The sequence below is a fragment of the Heloderma suspectum genome, chromosome 1 (assembly GCF_057233095.1).
Source record: "Heloderma suspectum isolate Gila_16-S chromosome 1, 16-S_ref, whole genome shotgun sequence".
Lineage (NCBI taxonomy): Eukaryota > Metazoa > Chordata > Lepidosauria > Squamata > Helodermatidae > Heloderma > Heloderma suspectum.
The window spans coordinates 49,046,765-49,067,172 of NC_139458.1; the positions used below are offsets into that span (position 1 = coordinate 49,046,765).

Consider the following 20,408-nt stretch of genomic DNA (forward strand, 5'->3'; position numbering starts at 1 on the left):
GACCATCTGGTGATGTCCATGTGTAGAGTCGCCTCTTGTGCTGTTGGAAAAGAGTGTTTGCTATGATCAGCATGTTCTCTTGGCAAAACTCTATTAGCTTTTGTCTTGCTTCATTTTGTACACCAAGGCGATGCCTGCCTGTTATCCCATTGATTTCTTGACTTCCTACTTTAGCATTCCAATCCCCTGTGATGAAGAGGGCAATGAATATGGACTTGAGCACTCTCCGGGAGAGAGCACAGGACAGGAAGGCCTGGCGTACTATGGTCCATGGGGTCACGAAGAGTCGGGCACGACTGAACAACAATGATGAAGAGAACATCTTTTTTTGGTGTTAGTTCTAGAAGGTGTTGTAGGTCTTCATAGAACCGATCAACCTCAGCTTCTTCGGCCTCAGTGGTTGGGGCATAGACTTGAATTACTGTGATGTTGAATGGTTTGCCTTGGATTCGTACTGAGATCATTCTATCGTTTTTGAGATTGTACCCCAGTACTGCTTTTCCCACCCTTTTGTTGACTATGAGTGCTACTCCATTTCTTCTAAGGGATTCTTGCCCGCAGTAGTAGATATGATGGTCACCTGAATTAAATTCGCCCATGCTTGTCCATTTGAGTTCACTGATTCCCAAGATGTCGATGTTCAATCTTGCCATCTCATGTTTGACCACCTCCAGCTTACCTTGATTCATTGACCTTACATTCCAGGTTCCTAAACAATATTGTTCTTTACAGCATCGGATTTTCTTTTCACCACCAGACACATCCACAGCTGAGTGTCCTTTCGGCTTTGGCCCAGCCACTTCACTCTTTCTGGCGCTACTTGGAAATACCCTCTGCTCTTCCCCAGTAGTATATTGGACACCTTCCGACCTGAGGGGCTCATCTTCCAGCGTCATATCTTTTAGCCTTGTGATACGTTCCATGGGGTTTTCTTGGCAAGAATACTGGCATGGGTTGCCATTTCCTTCTCCAGTGGACCACATTTTGTCAGAACTCTCTGTCATGACCTGTCCGTCTTGTCTGGCCCTGCACGGCATAGCTTATGGCTTCACTGAGTTACGCAACTCCCTTTGCCACAACAAGGCATAGAATCATAGAATAGTAGGGTTGGAAGGGGCCTACAAGGCCATCGAGTCCAACCCCCTGCTCAATGCAGGAATCCAAGTCAGAGCATCCCTGACAAATGGCTGTCCAGCCTCGTCTTGAAGGCCTCCAGTGTGGGAGAGCCCACCACCTCCCCAGGTAATTGGTTCCATTGCCGTATTGCTCTGACACTCAGGAAGTTTTTCCTGATGTTCAGTCGGAATCTGGCTTCCTGTAACTTGAGCCCATTATTCCGTGTCCTGCACTCTGGGATGATCAAGAAGAGATCCTGGTCTTCTTCTCTGTGACAACCTTTCAAGTACTTGAAGAGCGCTATCATATCTCCCCTCAGTCTTCTCTTCTCAAGGCTAAACATGCCCAGTTCTTTCAGTCTCTCTTCATAGGGCTTTGTTTCCAGTCCCCTGATCATCTTTGTTGCCCTCCTTTGAACCCTCTCCAGCTTGTCTGCATCCTTCTTCAAGTGTGGTGCCCAGAACTGGACACAGTACTCCAGATGAGGCCTAACCAGTGCTGAGTAGAGGGGAACTAGTACTTCCCGGGATTTGGAAGCGATGCTTCTATGAATGCAGCCCAAAATAGCATTTGCCTTTTTTGCAGCCACATCACATTGTTGGCTCATATTCAGCTTGTGATCGACGACAATTCCAAGATCCTTCTCGCTCGTAGTGTGGTTGAGCCACGTATCCCCCATCTTGTAACTGTGCATTTGGTTTCTTTTTCCTAGGTGCAGAACTTGGCATTTGTCCCTATTAAATGCCATTCTGTTGTTTTCTGCCCAGCACTCCAGTCTATCCAGATCACTTTGAATTTTGTTTCTGTCTTCCAAAGTATTAGCTATCCCTCCCAATTTTGTGTCATCTGCAAATTTGATCAGCATTCCCTGCACCTCCTCTTCCAAGTCATTAATAAAAATGTTGAAGAGCACTGGGCCCAGGACTGAGCCCTGCGGTACCCCACTCGTTACCTCTCCCCAGCTTGAGAAGGTCCCATTGATAAGCACTCTTTGAGTCCGATTCTGTAGCCAACTGTGGATCCACTGGATCGTTGTTTCATCTAGCCCACTTCGAGCTAGTTTGCTCATCAGGATATCATGGGGCACTTTGTCGAAAGCTTTGCTGAAGTCGAGGTATATGATGTCTACAGCATTCCCACGGTCTACAAGGGAGGTGACTTGATCAAAAAATGAGATCAGATTTGTCTGGCAGGACTTGTTTTTGACAAATCCATGTTGGCTTCGAGTAATCACTGCATTGTTGTCAAGGTGCTTCCAGATGGATTGCTTTATGATCTGCTCCAGAATTTTCCCAGGGATTGATGTCAGACTGACTGGTCTGTAGTTCCCAGGTTCCTCCTTTTTACCCTTTTTGAAGATAGGGACAACGTTAGCCCTCCTCCAGTCATCTGGCACTTCCCCGGTCCTCCATGATTTCTCAAAGAGAATAGACAGCGGTTCTGAGAGCTCTTCTGCCAGTTCCTTTATGACTCTAGGATGCAGTTCATCTGGCCCTGGAGATTTGAACTCATTCAAAGTAATGAGGTGTTCCTTGACCATATGCCTGTCGATCTCAAGCTGCAATCCTGCCCCTTCAGCCTGTACTTCGCCTTTGCCAGGGGGGTCATAGACCCTCTTTTGGGAGAAGACTGAGCCAAAGTAGGAATTGAGCACCTCTGCCTTTTCTTTGTCATCTGTTATCATTTTGCCATCCTTATTTAATAGCTGAACAACCATTTCTTTCCTCTGCCTTTTACTATGCACGTAGCTGAAGAAAGCCTTTTTGTTGTTTTTAGCATCCCTCGCTAACCTCACCTCGTTCTCCGCTTTAGCCTTCCTGACGCCATCCCTGCAATTCTGTGCTACCTGCCTGTACTCTTCCTTTGTTACTTGGCCTTCTTTCCACTTCCTATATGTGTCCTTTTTTGTTTTCAGGTCATCCCTAAGCTTTTTGTGAAGCCACATTGGCTTCTTCTGTTGTCTTCCACCTTTTCTTCTTGTTGGAATTGTTTGTGATTGTGCCTTGAGAATTTCCTTTTTTAAAAGTTCCCACCCATCTTGGACTCCTTTTCTCGCTAGCATTGCTTGCCATGGGACCTTACTGATCATTGTTCTGAGTTTGTTAAAATCAGCTTTCCTAAAATCCAGGGTACGCGTTTGAGTACACTCGGCTTTTGCTTCCCTTAGAACCAAGAACTCAAGTACAACATGGTCGCTTTCCCCCAGAGTTCCTGTAACTGCTACTTTATCCACTAAGTCATCTCTGTTGGTTAGGATCAAGTCAAGGATAGCCGATCCTCTAGTTCCTTCCTCTACTTTCTGTAGGAGGAAGTTATCCGCCACACAAGTCAGGAATTTCCTGGAGGGGCCATGTTTTGCAGAATTTGTCTCCCAACAAATATCGGGGAAATTGAAGTCCCCCATTACTACTACATCATGCTTCCTTAAAACATTGGCTATTTGCTTTTCAAAAGTTTCATCCTTGGCTTCTCCTTGATTGGGTGGCCGGTAGTAGACTCCGACCACCAGGTTCCTTTTATTCTTTGCTCCATTTATTTCAACCCAGATGCTCTCGATGGGGCTACCAAGCTCCTCCTCCTGTATTTCTGTGCAGAGATATGTATTTTTCACATACAGTGCAACCCCGCCTCCCTTTCTGTTCCTCCTGTTCTTTTTGAACAAGTTATATCCTTCAACTGCTGTATTCCAGTCATGAGAGTCATCCCACCAAGTCTCAGTTATACCTATCAAGTCATAATTTCCCTCCTGTATTAAGAGTTCAAGTTCGTTCTGTTTGTTTCCCATACTCTGGGCATTAGTATATAGACATCGAAGACCATGTGCTTCATAGTCTGGCTTTCTTCCTACATGTGTCTGAAGACTATTATTGGGCACTATCAGCGCTGTTCTCTCCATTGCAGTGCATGCGCCTACGTCCATTGTTACCCCCAACATTACATCTCCCTTCCCCGTAGGATTCAGTTTAAAGCCCTCCTGATGAAGTTCTTCATGCTGTGGCCAAACACATTCTTCCCAGCCTTTGTGAGGTGCAACCCATCCCTAGCCAACAGCCCATCTTCCAGGAAGTATAGCCCGTGGTCCCAGAATCCAAATCTCTCTCGTCGGCACCACCTTCGTAGCCAGTCATTCACCCGGAGTATTTTTCGTTCCCTTTCTATCCCTCTTCTAACTACTGGAAGGATGGATGAGAAAACTATCTGGGCCCCAAAGTTCTTGAGTTTCCTTCCCAAAGCTTCAAAGTCTGACGTGATCTCTTCGTAGCTCCGCTTGGCGGTATCATTTGTTCCCACATGGATGAGAAGAAAGGGATACCTGTCAGTGGGCTTTATGAGTGCAGGCAACCTTTCAGTCACGTCTCTAATCTGTCCTCCCGGGAGACAACATACCTGGCGAGTCCACGGGTCTTCGCGACATACTTGGGTCTCGATCCCACGCAGCAAGGAGTCTCCCACTACTACCACTCTTCTCTTCTTCTTCTTGTAGGCCTGGGTTTCATCGCCTCTGTTTGACTGACCTTCAGCCTCTTGCTCACTCTCATGCAGGTTCCCCTGTGATTCTTCCTCTGCAGGCTGTCCTCCAGTCTCATCTGCAAGTACCTGGAATCGGTTCCACAGCTCCACCGCTTCCACTGGTGCAGAGTGGCGTCTAGTTCTTCTTCTCCTAACTGTCACCGTTTTCCAAGGAGTATCCTCTACTCCATTTTTCTTCACCTCAGCATTTCCCACTGCCTCATCTTGCTGTTGCTCTTCAAGCTTCTGGTCTGCCCTTTGCTGCTGTAGTTCCCCCATTCTGTCCAAGAACTCTTCGTGTTCTCTTATTCCCCGGAGGGTTGACAGTCGCCGCTCCAGTCCACTTACTTTTTCCTCCAGCAGCGTGATCAACTTGCACTTGTTGCAGGTGTAGGCCATGTTGTTCTCAGGCAAGAAAACAAACATTGCACACACCTTGCAGGTCACCACCACTGGAGAGTCTTGTCCTTCCATAGCCTCTTTTCCCTTTTTGTGTCTAGCTTTGTGATTGTTCTAGACTAGCCTGTGCCTGCTCCTCTACTCAGTAGAGGTTAAAAGCAGAGTCCCACTGGTGTGGAAGTGTGTGTTACAAGACAAATAAATGAAAAAAAGTTAGTAAAAAAAAATAAAAAAAAATGTTAGGGGCCTCCCCCTTGACCTTCCCTGCCAAACTCCCCTGGCCAACTCCTGTTTGCTCCCCCTGTTCGCTCGCTCTGTTCGCTCGCTCTCTGGGAGCTTGCCTGCTTCTGTAGTCCCTGGACCAGCTGGAGCAGCTTGCTCTGCTCTGCTCTGCTCAGCTGGGAGGCGGGAAACAGACTGAAGCTTCCCGCCCAGTCAGCTGCTGGGAGTACTCAGGCCACACCCCTCCAATTCAGTTGGAGCTCTCAGAAGCTCCTGGTGAGCTCACAGCCAGTCAGAAGGATAAAGGGCAGCGCCCTGGGCTTCCTGCAACCCACTTACCTCTTAGCCTCTGTCTCCTTTGTCTCCTTTGTCTCTTCAACCACTGCAACTCCCCTGGCCAACTCCTGTTTGCTCCCCCTGTTCGCTCGCTCTCTGGGAGCTTGCCTGCTTCTGTAGTCCCTGGACCAGCTGGAGCAGCTTGCTCTGCTCTGCTCTGCTCAGCTGGGAGGCGGGAAACAGACTGAAGCTTCCCGCCCAGTCAGCTGCTGGGAGTACTCAGGCCACACCCCTCCAATTCAGTTGGAGCTCTCAGAAGCTCCTGGTGAGCTCACAGCCAGTCAGAAGGATAAAGGGCAGCGCCCTGGGCTTCCTGCAACCCACTTACCTCTTAGCCTCTGTCTCCTTTGTCTCCTTTGTCTCTTCAACCACTGCAACTCCCCTGGCCAACTCCTGTTTGCTCCCCCTGTTCGCTCGCTCTGTTCGCTCGCTCTCTGGGAGCTTGCCTGCTTCTGTAGTCCCTGGACCAGCTGGAGCAGCTTGCTCTGCTCTGCTCTGCTCTGCTCAGCTGGGAGGCGGGAAACAGACTGAAGCTTCCCGCCCAGTCAGCTGCTGGGAGTACTCAGGCCACACCCCTCCAATTCAGTTGGAGCTCTCAGAAGCTCCTGGTGAGCTCACAGCCAGTCAGAAGGATAAAGGGCAGCGCCCTGGGCTTCCTGCAACCCACTTACCTCTTAGCCTCTGTCTCCTTTGTCTCCTTTGTCTCTTCAACCACTGCAACTCCCCTGGCCAACTCCTGTTTGCTCCCCCTGTTCGCTCGCTCTGTTCGCTCGCTCTCTGGGAGCTTGCCTGCTTCTGTAGTCCCTGGACCAGCTGGAGCAGCTTGCTCTGCTCTGCTCTGCTCAGCTGGGAGGCGGGAAACAAGGATCTTCATGGATCACTGCTGGGAGGCAGTGATCCATGAAGGGGATGTGCCCAGTACTTGTCAGTTATCCTGATGTTTCTGCTCTCATTGAACAGAAAACTAGAAGGTGGAACCAGATTTGCTTGTTATTCAGTACCTGGTTAGTGTAATGCCTCCACACTTATTGTCCTTATTAGCTACACAAGTAAAAGGAATACTTTTTTAAATGAAAGCTGAACATTCAGGGAAGGGGTCTAAAATATCCTTGTAGGGACCCAGCCTTTCTGTGGTTATAACCCTGAGGCTAAGAGAAAGCAGCTTGTCTAAAGTCACCAGGTAAGTTCCTAACTGAACCAAGATTTGAACCAAGGCTTTCCACCTCATAATTCACACTCTTAGGCTGCAGCTCCATGCCAACTTACATGGGAGTAAGCCCCATTGAACTCAATGGGACTGACTTCTGAGTAGACATATATAGGACTGCACTGTCAACCATTTACACCACACTAACTCTCCAGTGTTTATAATCTAGATCAAGCTTTTTTTTTTATCCCTCCAGTTGTACTGAGTTATCAAAAGGGTTATAAATAGCTATGTAAGAGGGGTGAGATGAGAAAATACTAAATGCAAGCATCACATCAGGCATAGAAATGACTCCTGAACACCAGGCCATAGCTTCAGAACCTGGTATATGTAAAGAAATAATAAATAGTGTGTTGAACATGTACAGAGTACCTTTATCAAACAGAATCTGCCCGTATTCCCAATTAGCAATTAAGGATAAGGACTTCTAATATAAAGAATTGGGGGGCTTTTTGGAAGGCAGAATCCCTGGCAATAATTTTAGAAATCCAATAGGTTTAGCTTCAGACCAACACAAAACTTTAGCCTATGGATTAGTGCCATTTTTCTTAGTATGAGCATTCCCTGAGAATAGAAATATGTAGCGCTATAGTCTGATGACGGTATCCCAGCTGAACTGTTTAAAATCTTGCAAGATGATGCTGTCAAGGTGATGCATGCCATATGCCAGCAAATTTGGAAAACACAAGAATGGCCAACAGATTGGAAAAGATCAACTTATATCCCCATACCAAAAAAGGGAAGACCAAAGAATGTTCAAACTATCGAACAGTGGCACTTATTTCACATGCCAGTAAGGTAATGCTCAAGATCTTGCAAGGTAGGCTCCAGCAATTCATGGAACGAGAATTGCCAGATGTACAAGCTGGGTTTAGAAAAGGCAGAGGAACTAGAATCCAAATTGCCAATATCCACTGGATAATGGAGAAAGCCAGGGACTTTCAGAAAAACATATATTTCTGTTTTATTGACTATTCTAAAGCCTTTGACTGTGTGGATCATCACAAATTGTGGCAAGTTCTTGGTGGGATGAGGATACCAAGTCATCTTGTCTGCCTCCTGAGAAATCTGTATAACGACCAAGTAGCAACGGTAAGAACAGACCATGGAACAACGGACTGGTTTAAGATTGGGAAAGGAGTACAGCAGGGTTGTATACTCTCACCCTACCTATTCAACCTGTATGCAGAACACATCATGCGATGTGCTGTGCTTGTTTAAGCCAAGGCTGGAGTTAAAATTGCTGGCAGAAACATTAACAATCTCAGATATGCAGATGATACCACTTTGATGGCTGAAAGCGAGGAGGAGCTGAGGAACCTCATGACGAAGGTGAAAGAAGAAAGTGAAAAAGCTGGGTTGCAGTTAAACCTAAAAAAAACCAAGATTATAGCAACCAGCTTGATTGATAACTGGCAAATAGAGGGAGAAAACGTGGAGGCGGTGACAGACTTTGTCTTTCTAGGTGCAAAGATTAATGCAGACGCTGACTGCAGCCAGGAAATCAGAAGACGTTTACTTCTTGGGAGGACAGCAATGACAAATCTTGATAAAATAGTGAAGAGCAGAGACATCACGCTGACAACAAAGGTCCACATAGTTAAAGCAATGGTATTCCCCGTAGAAACCTATGGCTGCGAGAGCTGGAACATAAGGAAGGCTGAGCGAAGGAAGATAGATGCTTTTGAACTGTGGTGCTGGAAGAAAATTCTGAGCGTGCCTTGGACTGCAAGAAGATCAAACCAGTCCATACTCCAGGAAATAAAGCCAGACTGCTCACTTGAGGGAATGATATTGAAGGCAAAACTGAAGTACTTTAGCCACATAATGAGAAGACAGGACACCCTGGAGAAGATGCTGATGCTAGGGAAAGTGGAAAGCAAAAGGAAGATGGGCTGACCAAGGGCAAGATGGATGGATGATATTCTGGAGGTGACAGACTCGACCTTGGGGGAGCTGGGGGTGGCGACGGCCGACAGGAAGCTGTGGCGTGGGCTGGTCCATGAAGTCACGAACAGTTGGAAGCGACTGAACGAATAAACAACAACAACAAGCCCTATAGTCTAGCAATCCTCTCTTTTAAACTTTCTAGCATAACAGTAAGAGGAGAGGAAACAAAGAGCAACCAAAAAAGGAAAGGCCCAGATGTAAGGCATGACAGTAGCCCCAGTGAAACAGGCCTCTGTCACTCTTGTGTCTCTTTCCCTGCCTTTCTCTCCTCAGAACCCATGCTGGGGCAGCTTGTGATTTGAAACAAGGGCCTGTTCTTCAGCACATTCCAGATTGAATTGCCCAATGTTTAGAGCATTTGTTGTGGTTATGTTTTTATACTTTATAACAGCGAGACATGTAGGTGGTCCTGAAGAAAAATCAAATGTGATCTGAAATGGGGGTGGTGGTGGGTACTACCTCCTTTCCTAAATGGGGCCCAATATTGAGCTGTGGCTTTGGTTGGGGTTTTTTAAAATGTTTTTAATTCCACCCACTGTCTAGTGAGCTTAGGGTGGCATACATGGTTGACATTCCCCCCCATCTTTTAAAACTCACAACAACCCTGTGAGGTTGGTTAGGTTGAACACTGGTGACTGGTCTAAGGTCACCCAGTGAACCTAATGGCTGAATAGTGATTTGAACTCAGGTCTCTTAGGAGAGAGACCATTACACCACATCGGCTCCGAAATAGTTTCACCGAAGGAGAAACCCAGGACCACCACGCACAAGCACTGATCACATGACAGTGGTGGTAGCTGCTTGAAAATCTTGCCTGGGCTGGCTTCCCATTCATGGCCAGCTGATTATGCGCTGCTGGTGTACCCTTGCAATACTGCTTTTCAAGTATTTGTGGTGGCACACAGGATGCTGAATCCTGTGTATGGTGGCACAAGCCCATCTGGCCACAAGTGGACGAACCAGCACATGTGAAATTGTCAAGCAGTTTTCCAGCAGCTACAGCAGGCCCAACCATTGTGCAGATCGGCCCTCAGCCTGTAGCTGCATTTCTTGTTGTATTTCATCACAGTTGTGTCATGCTTTATCAATCCTTCTGTGTTTTACCCTTGTACATATTCACTTCTACCTGCTGGAAATATGGGCTGAATTTGCACAATTGCACCTGTTTATTGTACACATGATTTTCATGGGTACTTGCACACAATCACCTTTAGTACCCAGGAAATTTGGTGACACAAGCAACTGTCCCAATGCTCTTATAGAAAGGATTGGCTTAGTCTGAGAGAACACAGTTACTGCCCTTTCTGAACTGAACTGTCTTGCATTTCTCCTCCTGATGCAGATCCTGAAGCCTGACGAGCACATTGCGAAGCAGCGCTACCTCAGTGGCCGGAACGTGATGACTCGGGGCTCCCCAGAATGGTTGTCCTTTGATGTCACAGAAACTGTGCGTGAATGGCTGTTGCATAGAGGTGGGTGGAGCAGGAAGCAGGCTCAATGACTCCCCCCACCCCACCCTGTTACTGGATCTGGTGGTAACTCCAGGGCAGGTTCACATAGGCCTGTATGGGCATCTCTACACCAGCCTAAAAGCCTGCATTTAAAATGGGGCTTTCTGCTTCTGTTTTAAGTGCAGGATCACAACTGACTGCCTTTACACATGCTCCCTCCCCCCCTCCTGCTTTCGGGTTTTTTGCGGGATAAGGAAAGTCTTGTTTACAGGGCAGGCAGCCACGTGGTTTGAACTGAGGGAGCGCCTCCCTCCCTCCCTGGCATGTGTGCAAAGAGAGGGGGAGTCTTGTTTTTGTTGTTGTTGTTCAGTCGTTCAGTCGTGTCCGACTCTTCGTGACCCCATGGACCATAGCACGCCAGGCCTTCCTGTCCTGCGCTCTCTCCCGGAGCGTGCTCAAGTTCATATTCATTGCATCCGTGATGCTATCTAGCCATCTCATCCTCTGCCGTCCCCTTCTCCTTTTGCCTTCAGTCTTTCCCAGCATCAGGGTCTTTTCCAGGGAGTTTTCTCTTCGCATTAGGTGGCCAAAATATTGGAGCTTCAGCTTCATTATCTGTCCTTCCAATGAGCACTCTGGGTTGATTTCCTTTAGGATGGACTGATTTGACCTCCTTGCAGTCCAGGGGACTCGTAAGAGTCTTCTCCAGCACCACAGTTCGAAAGCATCAATTCTTCGGCGCTCAGCCTTCCTTATAGTCCAGCTCTCACAGCCATACATTACTACTGGGAAAACCATAGCTTTGATTAGACGGACCTTTGTCGGCAAGGTGATGTCTCTGCTTCTTACTATGCTGTCTAGGTTGGCCATAGCTTTCCTCCCCAGGAGCAAGCGTCTTTTAATTTCATGGCTACAGTCACCGTCTGCGGTGATCTTGGAGCCCAAGAAAGTAAAATCTGTCACTGCTTCCATTTCTTCCCCTTCTATATGCCAGGAAGTGATGGGGCCAGATGCCATGATCTTAGTTTTTTTAATGTTGAGTTTCAAACCAGCTTTTTCACTCTCCTCTTTCACCCTCAACAAGAGGCTCTTTAGATCCTCTTCGCTTTCTGCCATTAGGGTGGTATCGTCTGCATATCGGAGGTTGTTGATAATTCTCCCAGCAATCTTAATTCCGACCTCTGATTCATCCAACCCGGCATTTCTCATGATGTACTCTGCATATAAGTTAAATAAGCAGGGTGACAATATCCAGCCTTGTCGTACTCCTTTCCCAATTTTGAACCAATCGGTTGTTCCATGTCTGGTTCTTACTGTTGCTTCTTGACCCTCGTACAGGTTTCTCAGGAGACAGGTAAGGTGGTCTGGTACTCCCATCACTTTAAGAATTTGCCACAGTTTGTTGTGATCCACACAATCAAAGGCTTTAGTGTAGTCAATGAAGCAGAAATAGACGTTTTTCTGGAATTCTCTTGCTTTCTCCATGATCCAGCGAAAGTTGGCGATTTGATCTCTAGTTCCTCTGCCTCTTCGAAACCCAGCTTGTACTTCCAATAGTTCTCGGTTTGCATACTGCTGAAGCCTAGCTTGTAGGATTTTGAGCATCACCTTGCTGGCATGTGAAATGAGCGCAATTGTGTGGTAGTTTGAACACTCTTTGGCGTTGCCCTTCTTTGGAATTGGGATGTAAACTGACCTTTTCCAGTCTTGTGGCCACTGTTGAGTGTTCCAAATTTGTTGGCATATTGAGTGCAGCACTTTAACAGCATCATCTTTTAGGATTTTAAATAGCTCAGCTGGAATGCTGTCATCTCCGCTAGCTTTATTGTTACTAATGCTTCCTAAGGCCCACTTGACTTCACTCTCTAGGATGTCCGGCTCAGGTTCAGTGACCGCACTATCATGGCTATCAGGGACATTCAGATCTTTCCTGTATAGTTCTTCTGTGTATTCTTGCCACCTCTTCTTAATCTCATCTGCTTCTGTTAGGTCCCTGCCTTCTTTGTCCTTTATCATGCCCGTCTTTGCACAAAACGTTCCCTTGAGATCTCCAATTTTCTTGAAGAGATCTCTAGTCTTTCCCATTCTGTTGTCTTCCTCGATTTCTTTGCATTGTTCATTTAAGAAGGCCTTCTTGTCTCTCCTTGCTATTCTCTGGAACTCTGCATTCAGTTGGGTATATCTTCCCCTTTCTCCCTTGCTTTTCTCTTTCTTTCGTGAGCTACTTGTAAAGCCTCATCAGACAGCCACTTTGCTTTCTTGCATTTCTTTTTCTTTGGGATGGATTGAGTTGCTGCCTCCTGAACAATGTTACGGACCTCCGTCCATAGTTCCTCAGGCACTCTGTCTATCAGGTCTAATCCCTTAAATCTATTCCTCACCTCCACTGTATATTCATAAGGGATATGATTTAGGTCATCCCTGAATGGTTGAGTGGTTTTCCCTACGTTCTTCAATTTAAGCCGAAATTTTGCAAGAAGCAGCTCATGATCTGAGCCACAGTCAGCTCCAGGTCTTGTTTTTACTGACTGTATGGAGCTTCTCCATCTTTGGCTGCAAAGGACATAATCAATCTGATTTCGATATTGACCATCTGGTGACGTCCATGTGTAGAGTCGCCTCTTGTGCTGTTGGAAAAGAGTGTTTGCTATGATCAGCATGTTCTCTTGGCAAAACTCTATTAGCTTTTGTCCTGCTTCATTTTGTACACCAAGGCCATGCCTGCCTGTTATCCCGGTGATTTCTTGACTTCCTACTTTAGCATTCCAATCCCCTATGATGAAGAGGACATCTTTTTTTGGTGTTAGTTCCAGAAGGTGTTGTAGGTCTTCATAGAACCGATCAACCTCAGCTTCTTCGGCCTCAGTGGTTGGGGCATAGACTTGAATTACTGTGATGTTGAATGGTTTGCCTTGGATTCGTACTGAGATCATTCTATCATTTTTAAGATTGTACCCCAGTACTGCTTTTCCCACCCTTTTGTTGACTATGAGTGCTACTCCATTTCGTCTAAGGGATTCTTGTTTTTGTAGCTTAACTGTTTTCTCTTGGCCCCAATCCTGGGCACTTACTTGGGAGTAAGCTGTATTGAATTCAGTGGGACTTACTTCTGAGTAGACATAAGATCACCCTTTAAGTCTGCAACCCTTGAGTAAGCCCCTTGAACTTAATAGGGTGCTCTGAAAAAACAGAGGACGTTGCTTCTGAGCTTGGTGGGTTGGGGGATCAGATATGTCTCCCTTCATTGCAGGGAGGTATTTTACCCTCTTCTCCCTCCAACTGAGAAATGCAGAGGCAGGAGACGTAATCGGCAGGGGATTCTTGCCCTCACGCCTTCCTTCCTCATCCTGACCGCACCCCCAACAACCGAAAACAAAGGCCCACAGCAGGCAGACAGAGCGGTTTCTTCGCTATGGGAGAATTTCACGTGGAGGTCATGCTGCTCCCATTCCATGGGCTGGAAAAGATACCCATTTTTTTTCTGTTTGAGGAAAGCACAGGATAGGTGGGAGGAAATAGTAGAATAATGACTGGACAATGACGTCGTGTAATGGACCCGCACAATTCAGTGAATGAGCAACCATGAACGCACAATAAACTTGAGGTGTAGAGATCCCCTGTGTCACTCATTTCTCATCATTTGATTACTGAACACTTGTGACGGTATATTAAAATTGTGTGTGTGTGTCTAGACATAGACATGCGCGTGCGCGCCTGTATTGTGCTTGACGTGATGTCTGTGGTGTTTTTTCTAAGAGTGTTTATTTTTATTTATTTATTATATGCCACCTTTTTTCCTGCAAGGAACCCAAGGTGGCTTACTCCTCCTCTCCATTATATCCTCTCAACAACCCTGTGAGGTAGGTTAGGCTGAGAGTCAGCGACTGGCCCAAATTCACCTAGTGAGCGTCATGGCTGAGTGGGGACTTGAACCTGGGTTTCCCGAGCTCCAGTGCAACACTCTAACCACTACGCTGCACTGGCTCTTTATAGCCCTTTCTCCAAGGCTCTCAAAGTAGTATAAGTTGTCCCCCAGCTCCCACTCCATTTTATTCATACAATAACCCTGTGAGGGAGGTTAGGTTCAGATCATGACTGGCCCCCAGTGAGCTTCCTGGCTGAGTGCAGATTTGAACCTGGATCTCCCCAGTCCTCGTCTGACACTCTTCACCACTACAGCATGCTGGCTTTCCAAACCATTCAAACATGTAACTCATCACTTGACAATTACTGCATGATTTTGTGTGTGTGTGTGTGTGTGTGTGTACGTTTATACAAGACAGAGCTGGATAAATGTATTTAAGATATTGTATGATTTCTGATTATTTGGACTTTTTAATCAGTCTGAGTAAGAACTCTGTTCAGAGAGTTCATTGATCATTAATTATTTCTATCCCCTAAGTAGGAGCTTGCTAACTTGCGCCAGTTCTTAGTTAAACAGGGATTGAGAGGCCAGAAATCAAGGGCGGGGGAGAGAGATTCCCCCCATGCTATACAAAGGCAGGGTGGAGACATCACAAGGCACTTACCGCCCAGTGCTGCACTGGCTGAGGCTGGCCCGCACTGCATCTGGGGCCGCTCTCACCAGGTCATGGGTCTGTCGCCAGAGCTCAGTGGTGGCTGCTGAACTACCCCGACTCTGATTGCAAGCAGGGTAAACTGAGGCAGCTCTGTGGATGTTGGAGAAGGCAGACAGCAGGAAGCAGCCCTTGCCACCCCAACTGCAGATGAAGGTGGCCAGCATGAGACTGTCAGCAAACAGGTCGGCTGCTGCTACACCGCAAGATTTAGAATGCAGCCTGCGCTCCTCTCTGTCACCACCAGGCTGCCCAGAATGCAGCCTGCCCTCCTCTCTGTCACCACCAGGCTGGTGCCAAGGTCGAGGGGGCCTTTGGCAGGAGTCATCTGTAGGGCATTCGGTGGCTGCCATCTTAGTTTTCCCAAAATGCAGTGCCCTGGAAGTTCCATAACTCTGGTGCATTGTGGGTTAAGAAGCACGGGGGGTCCCACTGGCAGTGGCCCCATTTCCTTTTTTTTTAAATCCACAATGCCCAGGAATGCCAGAACTCTGGGATATTCCATTTTAGAAAAACCAAGACAGCCAATCGAGGGCCTGGAGCTGTGGCAAGCATCAGCAGTGGGCCCCAGCAGCTGTTGGCAGTGGGCCCTAGCAGCTACCCAAGGATGAGATTGATGATGCCAGGCCCGACCACCACCACTGCTGCTGCTCTCCCATTTCAAATTTGCTGCGCATAAGCCAGCACTGCCTGCATGCACCCTTGCGAGATTGGGAAGTCCTGCAAGGCCAGGAACAGCCTGGGAGCCAATTTATTATTTATTTATTTATTTATTGCATTTATACCCCGCCTTTTTCCTCTTGCAAGGAACCCAAGGCGGCTTACATGATCCTCCTCCTCTCCCTTTTATCCTCACAACAACAACCCTGTGAGGTAGGTTGGGCTGGGAAACTTCTCAGGCAGCAAGTGTCACCGTGAGTGACCCTGTTAACTGATGTTCTGCCTGCCTCACATTCGCCAGTGATCAGCAATCAAATTGGGCCAAATCTATTGCCAATATCACCCTGTGTTTTCTCCTGCTCTGTCCCCAAAGCACTTGTGCAACACGTGTGGAATAGATCTCATTGGTTTTAGAAGAGTCCTGAGCAGGGTAGCATGCCAGAGATGTGCCTCTGCCCCCATGTAGCAAAAACAGCTGCTGCTGGGCAGGAGGGCAGCTTCAGGCAGGAACGCTGAATCATTTCACAGTTGCCGAAATCCACCGCTGGGTTGGCCTCACAGGTACAGTCGTATCTATCAGGTATCAGTCGTCTCTATCAGTCGTCTCTATCAGTCTATCTGTCAGTCTGTCTATCAGTCATATCTATCAGGTATCTATCAGGTATCTATCAGTCGTATCTACAGGTACAGTCGCATCTATCGTGCCAGTCAAAGCTGGACTGCAGGCGAGAGATTCTCTAGAAGGAGAAGCTGATTGCGTGCTCCTTTTTCTTAGATGAAGGCATTGCCTCAAGTCCAGTGCCTGAACTGTTGGTAGGGCAAGTCTCACTAGCCCCATGCAGTCCCAGAAAATGCCACACATAGCTTGCGATGTGGGTGATGGTTGGAGACAGAAATGACAAGTCCCTTATCCAGAGCCTCATGGCTTGTGTGGTGTAGCAGTTGCTGCTGAGCTTGGCATTCATTGGAGAATAACAGAAGAGAATGCTCCTCGCGGCGACAGCATTCAGGCTGTGAGATTCAGCAGCTGCAGCCAGCTGGGAAGATTCGACAGGTGCAGAGAACCAATGGCTGCTTCTAGTGTGATCCTCAAGCACCTCAGACCATTCCTCTGGCTGCAGCCAGCGGCGTCGGTTTGTGCAGCATGTGCTGATTCTTAACACTCGTGCTTCCCACTTCCCCTAAAGCCCCTGCCAAGAATGTTCCAATTCCATGAAAATGCAATGGGAATTCAGTGTCCAAATGATGGGTGATAATTTGCCACATAAATCTCAGTTGCAGCATGTAGGTCCTTTTGTTGCTGGATTTCTGGTTTGCTGGTGCAGAATTTCAACAAGGGAATTACTTGGTCACGTTCATTTATATAAAGACTAGGGCAGTAAAAAAGGATATTGCGTAAGAGCTGTGCAGCCCAATCCTATTCATATTTACTTGGAAATAAGCCCTGCTGAGTCCAATGGGATTGCCCCCACCAAGTGACCGTAGAATTGGTGGAGCCTTACACTTCTAGTGTTGAAGAGTCCTCTGATTTGTATGTTCTGTGATTGGCCTCTAGATCTTCATAATTCAGGAAAATCTTGCTTGAATGGATTGATTTGTGGAGCATCAACCAAAAATCTCAGTGGAACCTGAAACTGCATTAAACTTAAGGTTGAACTATACATTACAAGAAACGCGGGGCTGCTGCCAAAAGCTGACCTGTCAGTTCCCCTCCCCCACCCCCTGTAACATCTCCTTCAGCTTAGCCTCCCCTGTCTCCTGATGTCATTACACTACAAATTTTCCCATGCCTGCCACTCGCAACCAATGAGGTAGAGCACAGGTGGGGAAATGCACAAATTAATGATGTCAGGACATGAGGTAATTTCAACTAGGCAATATGGAGCAGGAAGGGGAAACTCAACATGGGGCTGCTATTTTTGGCAGAAGGCCCATATTCTTTGTACATAGAGTTCCACTCCCATTTTCAGTTCTCTTCTACACATGTAGAATAATGTCCAGGGCAGGGTCTACAAACAGAGTCAACATTGATAGGACAAAGGAAATGGAAATTGCTGAAAGACTTTATGGATACCAGGGATATTATCTGGTGAGTTAGTTCTCATTAATTCATTTTCTCCCAACAGAATCTAACCTGGGACTGGAGATCAGCATCCATTGCCCATGTAACACCTTCCAGTCCAATGGTGACATTCTGGAAAACCTGCCTGAGGTGCTGGAGATCAAGTTCAAAGGTGACAGAGGAGAGATTGGAGGGGGAAACAGCAAAATAGGTCACTAGGAGAAATGAATCATTATCCCACCTAGAACTGAGCATTGTTGAAACATCATTTCGGTGCAAGTTGTACTCTGCTACACGACTACACATCTGTGTTTGCATGTGGGCTGGTATTTACTAGTAGTCACCTTTCCACAAGGAACCCTGGCAATTGTAGTCCTGTGACGGAGGCGAGACATCTCTAATAGAATCCTCACCAAACTACAATCCCTAGAATGATTTGGGGGAAACTGTGACCGCTAAACTGACATAAGACCCCTAGAAGTTTATAATGACCTATATGTATTGTGCAAAAGTGTGTGAACATGTGCAAATTTCTAAAAGTCAAGTCTCTCTCTCTCTCTTTCTCTCGGTCTCAAACTTGGCTCTGGTGCATTCTTGATTTTACTCGAGTTTCCAGCTTGCATTATGTGGGCACAGAGAAGCTGGGCAACCTGCCTGAGATGGCACAGGGAGCCAACAGCTTGGCTAGGCTCAACATTAGCAGCTGCCTGGCTTTTGGCCCTGGGCTGTGGCCACCAGTACCCACAGGCTCTGGATCTTAGATATTCCTTCTACTGCACTGTCCTGGTAATCTGACATCTTCTTTAAGCCATTTAACTTTTTTGGCCTGTCTGGGGCTGAAACCAATAACAGGAGGGGCAGATTAAAGGTCCCACCACCAGTTTACAAAATACAAAACCATTGACCTATAAAACTTCATTTCAGGCTAAGAGCAACCAAGTTTATCCTGGCAAGGCTGCCATCCTTACAGAGGAGTCTCACGGTGGCTAAGCTGCTGGAAGCCTTCCCAGGCTGGCCTCCTGTTGCATCTTTTATGGATTCCAACACTTTATACTGCAGCTCTAAAGGTCTTTCCCCCACCTCTTCAGGCATTAACAGTGAGGATAGCCACGGGCGTGGGGACCTGGGGAGCCTGAAGAAGCAGAAAGACCTTCACAGCCCCCACTTGATCTTGATGATGCTGCCCCCACATCGGCTTGGGAGTCCAAGCCTCAGAAGCCAGAGAAAGAAACGAGCGCTGGACACTACTTACTGTTTTCGGTAAGTTAAGATCCTCATTCAGCTACCCATCCCTTGGCTTAAGTAGCTCCACCCACTGCTTTGCAGCTACAGGGCCACCAGTCTCCTAATTGTTTCTGTCTTTTCTGCATTGTGATTGAAAAATGTTTTGAAAGCCCTTACCTTACCAGAATTGGGATGGCTCTGCATAAGTTGTGAACCATCAGCTGAACACCACTGATCAGCCATGTATTGCGGCCTGCCAGGTGCTTGACAACTAGAGAGGTCTCTGAATGTTATAATTCCTGTTTCAGATATGCAGATCTTGGCAACTTGTAGTATATGAGGCAAGCATTAGAGCTCCAAAAATTCTTCTCTAGCTCAGATTGGAATTTGAGTCAGAGAAGAGGTCAGGCCCCTCCCACCCATTTATGTTTCTTGCTGCTCCTCTGGTCCAGGGGTCCCCAACCTTTTAGAGTTGGCAGACACATCTGGAATTTTGAGAGTGCCAAAATGGCTGCCACGGGGACACATTGCACGTTCATAAAATGGCTGCCCTGTTGGACATGGCTGGTCACAGAACACGAATTTCTCAGGCGCCAGACTGGTGAGACTAAAAGAAAAGTAACTTGACCAAGAACCTAAGTACAAGGCAGAGGTGGAGGCTGAGCTCCAAAACATAAAACCACTCTTTTGAAGCCAAATAAAGGTGGCACTAGAGGTCGGCACTTTGCTTTCAAGCCAGCCTCCAAGTCAGAAATTGTTTGAATTCAAAATATCTTAAATAAAATAAAAATCAGGAGGGGCAGAGAGCCTGGTGGATGCCAAAAGAGATGCCCATGGGCACCACCTTGGAGACCTCAGGACGACAAGAAGTGGGCTTTTTCCTCTGGTGCCCAATATGCTGCTTTAGCTGCAAGCCAGATGCCAAGAGCACTGGGAAATGTAGTTTTTTGAGCTGGGAAAACTATATTTCTCAGCCCTGACACCTGGGATGTTGATTCCACTTACAGCAGCATGCCAGGTGCAAGAGGGAGAATGGAGATAGAAGCAGAGAGGAGAGAAAGGGATCCCCTCTACTGCCACTGTTGGAGAAGAAGCATGTTACGTGAATGGGTGGGGAGAGGGAAGGGTTTGGAAGGCTCACTGGGGGTTGGGACAGGGATTGGATCCTGTTGCATTCCCAGTGATACTGGGGGCAAAACAGAGTTCAGTTTGTGTTGTAAGTGGCTTTGAATAAATGGAGCGATTTTCTGAGTTTAGGGGGGAAATACAGTGAGCTGCCAGACATGGCTGGTGGGCTGCGTTCAATTGGGCAGGTCACAGGTAGTGCAGGCCTGGCCTGTTGCTCCCTTGGGCACATTCCCAGGGGAGGTGTGCAAATTGTCTGAGGCATGGCAAATGCGTCGGCTGTATTATATCCAGGCTAAACGTCTTGCATAACTCTTCTGGTCCAAATTGGCCTGTGTGCACAGCCTCGGCGTCTGTGTCGGAGCAATGTATGGCGAGGTACAGCCCAAGGAGCTGGTCCCTTGGGAAAGTATGTTGAGCAGAGAGACTGGCTACCGTACACCGGGCATGACCCCCTTCTTAGCACCCCGGCCACGACACTTGGAGAGAAGATGTGCTGATGACCTAGTTGAGACCAGCAGACTGTTTAATCTTCTGCCTGTTGTGCAGGCCTGGGCAGGTCAGATTTC

At 47.3% G+C, this 20,408-nt stretch overlaps 1 protein-coding gene across 1 annotated transcript in view; it reads left to right on the forward strand.

Annotated features, from left to right (window-relative positions):
• Positions 1-20,408, forward strand: part of TGFB3 (transforming growth factor beta 3) — a 40,711-nt gene that overhangs the window by 15,647 nt on the left and 4,656 nt on the right. The window contains exons 3-5 of the mRNA XM_084841901.1: positions 10,083-10,212; positions 17,555-17,662; positions 18,579-18,750. Coding sequence (XP_084698027.1) covers positions 10,083-10,212; positions 17,555-17,662; positions 18,579-18,750 — 410 coding nt within the window. The remainder of the gene's footprint in view (positions 1-10,082; positions 10,213-17,554; positions 17,663-18,578; positions 18,751-20,408) is intronic.